This window comes from Nicotiana attenuata, chromosome 11 (genome assembly GCF_001879085.1).
Source record: "Nicotiana attenuata strain UT chromosome 11, NIATTr2, whole genome shotgun sequence".
Classification (NCBI taxonomy): domain Eukaryota; kingdom Viridiplantae; phylum Streptophyta; class Magnoliopsida; order Solanales; family Solanaceae; genus Nicotiana; species Nicotiana attenuata.
The window spans coordinates 60,420,797-60,430,666 of NC_031999.1; the positions used below are offsets into that span (position 1 = coordinate 60,420,797).

General features: G+C 37.8%; 1 protein-coding gene across 1 annotated transcript; it reads left to right on the plus strand.

Moving 5' to 3' along the window:
- On the plus strand, positions 877–8,556 carry LOC109234620. The gene is made up of 9 exons (XM_019400681.1): positions 877–1,249; positions 1,665–4,252; positions 4,341–4,442; positions 4,737–4,889; positions 6,357–6,520; positions 6,667–6,814; positions 6,999–7,118; positions 7,206–7,293; positions 7,717–8,556. Exons 2-9 carry the CDS (start codon positions 1,859–1,861, stop codon positions 7,881–7,883), a joined length of 3,336 nt encoding a protein of 1,111 aa, XP_019256226.1. The 5' UTR covers positions 877–1,249; positions 1,665–1,858; the 3' UTR covers positions 7,884–8,556.

Below are 9,870 nucleotides of genomic sequence, written 5' to 3' on the forward strand. Positions count from 1 at the left end.
TATATTCATGTCCAAACACAACTCTAAATTTCAAATACCATTTTCACTTGAAAAATTCTCCCCCCCCCCCTCCCCCCTAATTTTTTACAATTCTTATATCCAAACGCCCACTTAAGCATGTAATAAATTATTTTCGGAAAACCTCTTAAATTCAAGAAAGAAAATATGTCAAGAGAAATAATAAATATAACCCCTTATATTTCGGACATACCTAAAATATATTCCTGATAAGTTTTATTTTTTATATTTATGAAAAGTGAATTTAAGTCCTGCTTGTCCATAAAATATTTTCACTTTTTTTAATTCTTTTCTCCTAACTAGCGTTTGACCACGAAAATCTCAAATTTAACTTGAAATTGAATTTCAGAATTTTTCGAAAATTCGAAAAACTCCTAAAAATTATTATTCAAAGTTTTCATTTCAAATCACACACAACTAATCAAAAATAACTCTTAATTGTATTGATGTCCCGAACAACTGTATATTTCAAATACTATTTCTTTTTTGATTTTTTTAAAACTTTTTTCTTGAATTTCACCGTTCTTATGTGCAAACGCCCGCTTAGTCTCCATCAAATAGTTGCTTGATTGAAAACGACCTTGATGTACTTTCTAAAAAAATATTCTCCATAGTAAGAAAAGAATTTGTAAAAAAATTCACCACATTTAATTTGGACCATCCATAGGGCATATTTTTTTCTATTTTTTGTTATTCTTTTCTTCATAAAAATATAACATATCCCCAAGAATATTTCAATACACGCTCCTTTAAAGCGCGTGAAAAGAATATACCTAGTCGAAGATAAATTTATGCCTCGATTCCATGTTCCCATATATTGCCAAGTGCCCCTCTACCTGGCATAACCCCCACCCCCCTTTACCCCCCACCACCCTACCCCAAAAAAACACAGAGGGAGAGCATCAATCATCCCAACCATGGCATCTCCTATTTCTCTCTACAATTTCACACACAAACACACACGCGCAAATAAATATCTTTACTTTTAATTTCCACAAGCTTTTATGGTGTCCAATAACTAGTTTTTTTTGAGGTTTTTTTAATCCACCTCTATTTGTTTTTTTTTTTTTTGGTTTTTAGAGATTAAAGATTAGATTTTTGGAGTTTGTTTTAGGAGATTTAATACGAGAAAGCTTAAATTTTGGTGGGTTTTGTCAAGAATTGGCAGAAAATTGAAAAAGTTTGAAGCTTTGGTGTAATCAGAATTGAGGACGGGCATTTTCTTTTTAAGGTAATTTTACTGATTCTTGATGCTCAATTTGGGTTATTTGATTCATTTACTGAATTGGGTTTTTCAGGATTTTGAATTTTTGGGTTAATATTTTGAGCTTTCTTAAATTGTTTGAGCTAAAAATTTGTGCTTTTTTGTGCATATTTGTAAAGAATTGCGGAACTATGTGGGAAATTTTGTGAATCTTTTCTGGGGTTTGGTAATTTTTGCTGGAATTGTGATATTACTGACGCTTAATTCTTATTTGGGTTTTTGATTTATTACTTAAAAGGGTTTGAAGAGTTCTGGTTCATTGGCTTAGTATTTTGTATGTTCTTGGATTAATTTGAGCTAAATATAGGCGACTTTAGTTGTTGATTTCTGTTATTATTTTGTTGAAGAATTCTTGAATTTTATGTTTGGTTAATATTTCTAGGGCATTGATGATTCTTGGTGGACATGGTTGTTAACGTTCTCGAACTTTCGAGTTGCTGAATTTGGGAGTGTTGAGTTTGGAGTATTTTGAGTTCTGATACTAACTCATATAGGATGAAGGTGTTGGAACTTTGAGTGGATAAAGGCTGGAATTTTGATTGCTAACTGAGAGAGCAGGAACCTTTGCTACACTCTATGGATAGCCCCACAATGACCAACCCTGGCTCACTTTGTAGTTCTAACGATGACACGCCACGTGTAAAGTTCTTGTGTAGTTTTTCAGGCAGTATATTGCCGAGGCCTCAGGATGGGAAGCTTCGGTATGTGGGTGGTGAGACAAGGATAGTGAGTGTTCCTCGCGATATTTCTTTTGAGGAACTCATGGCGAAAATGAGGGAGATCTTTGAGGGGGCAATGGTATTAAAGTATCAGCAGCCTGATGAGGATCTTGATGCTCTTGTCTCGGTAGTGAATGATGATGATGTGGTCAATATGATGGAGGAATATGATAAGTTGGGTTCTGGTGACGGATTTACTAGGCTCAGGATCTTTCTGTTTTCTCACTCTGATCAAGATGGATCATTGCATTTCTGTGATGGGGATGAGAGGGATAATGAGAGAAGGTATGTGGATGCTTTGAATAGTCTTAATGAATCCCCGGAATACAGAACGGCACAACATAATGAATTTCAGGTTACAGGTCCATTAGATGATCTCCATGTTGCGGAGCAGTGCTTTAATCAGATGAATCTTGATGGTAGCCTCCATAATCTGAGGAGTAACGATGCGCATATGCCTCAGATCAACTTGCGTCATCTTACAATTCCACATATGGGTTTTGCTCAGCCCCAACAATCGGTTAATCAGAGGTATAATGAAATGGAGGCCCCGTGGAGTCCAGCATACTATTCTCCTAGGCAGCCGGGACACCTTGATCCACGGCCAATGTCAGATTTTCCAAATTCTCCTTCATCGTCGCGGTACTATTCTCCCTACCCAGAGTTCCAAGAGAAAAGTTTTGATCGAATGCCTGAAGAGTACAGTCGTCTTCAGGTTAATCATCCATCCCTATATGATCATCAGCCTCAATATACGGATAACGTATTATTATTTCCGAATGGACCTGTACCAGACAAGGCTGGCTTTCCAGGAAACATCCTTCACGGTGCTAACGCATTTGAGGGGAACAGTATCTGCGAGCATTGCCGAATGACTTTTCAGCGCAATCAACCTCACCCCGATTCCTCTTGGAAGCCTGGAGAACATTCTCATTTCGATGTGGGAAATGGATTCCACCAGGTTGCAAATCCTTGTGCTGAGTGCCCACCAAAAAGAGAAATGTTTCCAGTGACTGCCGATGCCAATTTGCACCACTCATACTACCCCGTCGAACAAAATGATCCTCGTTGCCGTCAGAATGAGACTCATAGTCATGAAAGAGGGTGGAGCGTGCAGCATCAATCAAATGCTCGAGTTGAGGAACCACAGATACATGCTTCTGGAGCTGGTAGGTCGACAGATCACTATGTTGTGGAAAATGCTGCTAATATATCACTTCCCCATAGCAATTTGATTGACGGGCATCAGGTCCTTGCACAAGGTCTCAATTATGAAGACCTTCGTCACATTCGAACTGGACGGGATCCTGTTAGCCAGGTATATCATGATCAGGTGGTAGCCACGGGATCTCAGATTCATCTTCCCTCCATGGAAGACCGTGGAGTTCGATATGGAAATCCACCTTATGCTTACGGACCAGATGCTGCCTACCAGGTTCCTCAAGCAAATATGCCTGCACATTCTTTGTGGAGGAATGTTCAAAGCCCAAGTCACGGAGGTCCTGCGTACGAGGTTGCTAATCCACCACAGTTGGTCAATGGTTCTGCTAGTCCTGGATTTGTCAGGGGTATAATGGAAAATAGTCCTAGGTTGCAAGCTGGGATGGAGAACCAACATTCTTGGCTTGATTCTTCACAGAAAAGGATGGGATTTGATGGTTTTTCCGTGCCTGAATATTCTTATGTACCAGCCCAAAACATGATCTCAAATGCTCACACCGTGGGAAATCAGTCCATGCATACTGTGGAAGCTATTCAGGCCCCAGGTGGCATGCACACTTTTGCAACTCTGGAGGATCCATCGTTAAAATCTGATTCAGAACCATTCCTTGGTGATAGGCCGGCTTCGTTGAACAGGTCTGGAACAAGGTTAACTGCTGATATGTGTGTCAGCGAGAAGGAGAGTTTTATTCGCCAGGAAGTTGAACAGCTATGTCCTTCAGTGTTGGTGGAAGGCTCTAATATGTGTAGCGGGACCCCGGTAGAAGCATTAATGGACAAAAATCCAAATACCCCTGTATCTCTTGGGTCCACTTGCCCGGAAAATGCTGTAAAAGAAAGTGGTTTTGCAGATACTGAGACTAACCCAAAGGATCAGTTGGCTTGCTTACCTGATCAGATTCCTTCTGCAGAAAAGGTGGAGTTACAAAGTGATAAGGATGTAAAAGCTGAAGTCCAAGAAAATGCTGATTCCATTCATGAGCATGACACTGCGGCTAAAGTGGTGAATGAGAACGATGCCGAGTTAGCTGTGAGGGTCACAATATTATTATTATTAGTTTGCATCATATATTTTAATATTTGTGATTCTATATATAATACCATCTCTTGATTTACAGGATGGCCATGGGGGCTTGGAATTTGATTCTGACGACAATGTTAACAATTCCAAGATTGAGCCAACAAAGGCTGAGGAAGAAGCTATTGAGAAGGGATTGCAGGTTCTTGAAATCACTTTGTTCTGTCTTCCCTTCCCTCACTAGTCTCAAGCTAACATTTTTTTCCGCATTCCTACTCTGATTCTTCTGAGGAGATTATGAGAAAACCTTTCTAGTTAAATCTCGTATCACACTAGTTGCTACATCTCTTTCCTCTCAGAATTTTCTGTGGAGATTATAGGGAAAACATTCTGCATTCATTCTTTATTCATTTATTTTTAATGAATATTTTGTCAGGTTTTGTTAGTTTCATACATATTATTTGAATAAAAGTGTATTCATGTTGCATTGATACAGACAATCAAGAATGAAGATCTTGAGGAGATCCGGGAGTTGGGTTCTGGGACATATGGATCAGTTTTTCACGGAAAATGGAAGGGGTCAGATGTCGCTATAAAGAGAATCAAAGCCAGTTGCTTCGCAGGAAGGCCATCTGAAAGGGAACGTCTGGTATGTCCTTAATCTATACAATTTTTTTGATTTCGAAGCTTCTGGTCTTAAGCTTGGTGGATCCTCTTCTTTTCGCTTTCTCACTTTTGTAACAAGTATATTTCTGGGATTTATTTACTGTCGGACACTTCTTCATCGGTGACATCAGAATACTGCAAATGGTTGTAATGTAAAGATTCATAAACTCTTTCCACTTCTCCTTCTGTGTTCCTGCTAAGATTCTTTTGTCAAACTTCTGTGACCCAGATTAGTAGGAAACATGACAAGTCTACTGTTTGCGATCACAGTGATTTGTTGAAAACAGTCACCCAGATCCGCTGATCTTCTAGCAAACCCCTTTTCTTCTGCTGTTCTAGTAATGATGAAATATTGACATGAACCACTAACTTTCTCTATCCTAATTACAAGGAAAGATTATTAGAGTCCATCCTTTTGTTGAGTTGGATTTGTGAGACTAAAGTTGCTACTGGTAAATTTTACCTTATAAAAAAAGACTAAGTTACTACTAGTAATTGTACTACTTTACTCTTCTAACATTATCTGTACTTTATTAAACTAACCTTTAAATCAAGAGTTCTTAAAGTATACTGATGTCTGTTCTGGAGAACATACCCTTAAATGAATCACATTTTAGCTGAGGCAGTAAACCGTGAAGACGTTGCTGTTCTGCGAACTATATAGATATATATTAGGTAACACTGGTTCCAACTATCAGTAAGTTATATTACACTGAGCTACAATCCTCTCCTTCTTGCTGATAGTTTTCTTTTGCAATGCGAGCATAGCTTTAAGATGACCACTCTTTCATATCATCTTTATTTTGAATGTACACAATAAAAACTAGGGGTGGCAACTGGGCGGGTTGGGTTGAATTTGGGCTGCTTAATGGGTCAGAAGGTGCTTTAAAAATAATGGGTTAACTTGGGCTCAGCCCAAATTGACCCATGAGCTAAAATGTTTGTAGCCCAACCCATTAATCTCTGGACGGGTTGGGCGGGTTAGATGGGTTTGGGCTCAAATTGCCACCCCTAATAAAAACCTAAAATTCTATTATTATCTTTAATGTTTATGAGGAAGAACAAGTCATTTTAGTAAAGTGTTATCTAGGAGTAGGGCTTTTGAGGCAATGCCTTTATACTTATCATACTTTCTCACTGTTCACTGGAAAAGGCCAGTTCTAATACCTACACCTTCTAATTGGAAGTTTTGAAATATTACTTTAGCCATTTTCTACCCAAAAAGGAAGAAAATAAGAGGAAGAAGTTGAAAAGAGGGATAGAAATGACAATGGTCAAGTGTGGTCTAGCATTTCTATCACAACTTCTGCGTATGATCTGAGTTCTAATGGTGAAATTTAATTTAATCCTACACTTTGCTTATAGCGCCTCTTTGTTTCATTCTTGTCTTCATTCTGCAGAATTAGTCTATATTTTTTAGCCGATCTTATTTTCCTCTTCTGGTCATTAGATTGCAGATTTCTGGAGGGAAGCTCTGACATTAAGTTCACTGCACCATCCAAATGTTGTTTCTTTTTACGGTGTAGTTCGTGATGGCCCAGACGGATCTTTAGCAACTGTTACAGAATTCATGGTCAATGGATCCTTGAAACAGTTTTTACAGAAAAAAGACAGGTACATTTTGCTTTCCAGTTATCTAGAAGGTGAATATCTAAGTTGGACTTCATTATTTTCGTACTTTCATTAAGTTAAAGGACATTATCAATAGTTCTAGATAGTTCGCATCTTCAACATATCTTTGATAACTATTTATTCAACAGGACTATTGATCGTCGTAAAAGGCTTATCATTGCCATGGATACTGCTTTTGGAATGGAGTATCTGCATGGGAAAAACATTGTTCACTTTGATCTGAAATGTGAAAATCTGTTGGTAAATATGCGGGATCCACATCGACCCGTCTGCAAGGTATGATGAATACTCATATTTTCTTTTAATCTTGGGTATATCTCATATTTGTTAGGCAATATCCTTGAGCGATACAGCGCAGTCACAAAAATGTATATATATTTGTGGAGTTCAGTAGCACTGCAACTCTCGTAGTGTAGTGGATATGTGTAGCGCCTGACACTGCATTGCTTTACCCCGTTAGATTGGTGATCTTGGCCTATCAAAGGTGAAACAGCACACTTTAGTCTCAGGAGGTGTTCGCGGCACTTTACCCTGGATGGCGCCTGAGCTTCTAAGTGGAAAAACTAAGGTGACAGAAAAGGTAAGTTTTTTTCCTTAAAGAAGTGGAAGTTATCTTCTTATGTGTGCTCTTTCATATCAAGTGATTGTTACATTTTCTGCGATGCAGATTGATGTTTACTCTTTCGGAATTGTTATGTGGGAGTTGCTCACTGGTGATGAACCATATGCAGATATGCATTGTGCTTCAATAATAGGTATGTGCCCGTTCTAAATACATGTTATTTTCCTCTTTCTCTTTGTTTGCTAGAGAAATCAATCCCCTTTACTTGCTTGTATCATCTTGAATCATCCCCTCCCTTCCCTTAAAAGAACTGCTTTCGTCTTGGACAATATAACATAGGGGCCTAACATTGGTTAAACCAAGAACTGGGATGGAACTGATCATACCATCCATGTTGAAGTGTGTGACCATCTCATCTAAAAATTTAAACGTTTGGAGAGAGCATTATTTATTTTGTTATATCTTCAACACAAATTACAGTGATGCAAGGTGTCTGCTTACCATATATAGGCTGTATCAGTTTACTTGTGTACAAAACCAGCTTCCGCAATCTGGACGTGTGTAAATCATTTGTATGTTACTTGAGGGATTACTCATGTTGTTTTATGATATTTAGGAGGAATCGTTAACAATACACTGCGTCCACAAATTCCAACGTGGTGTGATCCCGAATGGAAAGCGCTGATGGAGAGTTGTTGGGCCCCTGAGCCTGCAGAGAGGCCATCATTCTCAGAAATCTCTCAAAAATTGAGAACTATGGCAGCGGCAATGAACGTGAAATAATGCCTGTTTCAGGAGTTACCATACTCACTCCTTCCAAAACAGTCAGTCATTCACATGTTGACGGAGAAAGATGAAAATAAAGGGTAGCGCATGTTTCACTTCGAAGTTGTTACCGTCTCCCAAGATGGCACCAAACTATAATAAACATTCTTAAATATGTTTTCTCGTCCGGTAACTTCATATGGCCTATTAACAATATGAAGTCATTGCAACACGGACGTCCTAGTGCTATATTGAAGATCATATTACAAAACTTTGAATTATACTATGATCTTGAAGCCGAGTAATACGTTTATGCATCTTCCGGAAGACCATCGGGGTTGGCTGGCATTTCAACTTTGTGCAGGTCTCAGCATATGTTAAGGTTATGATGATGCTGGTGCAGTTCAGTCAGATATTTGATTTTTCTTGTTTCAGATATCTGTTGGAACTGGTAAAGCAGTGTATATAAATTAATGACAATTTATACATCTGAAGTTATATGATTTTCATTTTCTGTATTACATTAGCATACAATATAATATCTGTAGGCAGGCAAGTTGCTCACTTTTGCAATGAAGGAAGCACCCATTGCTATACCTGGTTGAATTTTTGAAGTGTAACAAATTGTTGAGATAAGGTCCCCTTAAGTTTTATACACAGTTATACTCTGCTAGAATTATTTTACTTTCTATTTTGAAGTGCTATATTGAGGTTTTTACTCTTTCAAGGGTGATTTATTCTAGGCAAATCTCGTAGCTTTCTGTCACGATCTAAGCTCATGGAACGTATTGTCCGCTTTAGCACAACAAGCCGCATGGATCGTCTCTTGGGCTACGCTATATTGGGCCAAAAAAACGCCCAGCATAACAAACCGCATGGATCGTCTCTTGGGCTACGCTATATTGTGCCACTCTTGGGCTACGCTATATTGTGCCAAAAAAACGCGCGTATCATGTGAATTTGTGTCATATCTTATAAAGTAGTTTACCCGACACGGATGAAGCTAACTCTTATCTCAAGTAAAAATAAATTAATGGTTGTCCTTTACCTTTGCTAATAATTCTTTTGTGTATTGTCTAGTTATTCAGGATTATCTTCTAACTAAATAAAGATGGAGCTAAGTGCATGAAACTAAATATAAAGTTTAGTTTATATTTAATAAAGATACATAAAAAATTGATATTTTCTTGTCCCAATCTACCAAACCAACCTAACTAAGGCAAGCTAGTGTTTGTATAAACACCTAGTTGACTTAATTCCTTTCTTCTGTTGTTTTTTTTCCTTTATAATTTTATTTGACTAGTTTCCTAATTTTTGCTGGGACCAATTAGTTTAAAAAGAATTTAATAAAAAAAGATTGTTAATAGTAAATCCAAAGGTCAAATTCCTTGACATCATCATATGATAGTTAATATTTCTAGAAACTGCACAAGTCCTTTTGTGTACCTAATACGCGGGATTGTACTTTTCAACAAAAAGTCAACTTTTTGTATGTATTATTTTGACTTACGACGTGTCAAGTAGGTAATCTTAGAGTGATTTCATTAGAACAGAAGTAAAAAAAACTATTGGAGTTGAGAAATGAGAAGGCAAAAATGCAGTAATTTTCAATGGCCAATGGGCAAGTTTGTCTGGTTATTGAAACAAACAAACGATCTAAAAAAAGCAGTTCGGTGCATAAAGTATTCCGTGTTCATACAGAGATCGAGAAAAAACCGCACTCTAAGAAATGTAGAGCATTACCCTAATAAAGTTTTTTTCTGGTTTATCGTCCGATACCGATACCTAGTGACCTGACTTATTCAAATTTGTGTTATGTAGAGTTTGTTTAAGGGAAAACTAGCACTTCCTACTAATATTTTTTTCATTCACATAATTCGAATCCGATATTTCTAATTAAAAGTAGAGGAATCCATGCATCCCACCATATCCCGGCCCTAGTGGTCTATCAACATAGTTAGATTGTTCTTTTTGTTGTATAAGTGATTTACTGCGATTTCAAAAC

What these genes read in the sequence shown, in the direction of transcription:
- LOC109234620 (XM_019400681.1), top strand. Translation starts at nt 1,859, where the DNA reads ATGGATAGCCCCACAATGACCAACCCTGGCTCACTTTGTAGTTCTAAC. An exon ending in CTATTGAGAAGGGATTGCAG is followed by an intron (nt 4,443 to 4,736) that starts GTTCTTGAAATC and finishes GCATTGATACAG; the next exon opens with ACAATCAAGAATGAAGATCT. An exon ending in GCATTGTGCTTCAATAATAG is followed by an intron (nt 7,294 to 7,716) that starts GTATGTGCCCGT and finishes TATGATATTTAG; the next exon opens with GAGGAATCGTTAACAATACA.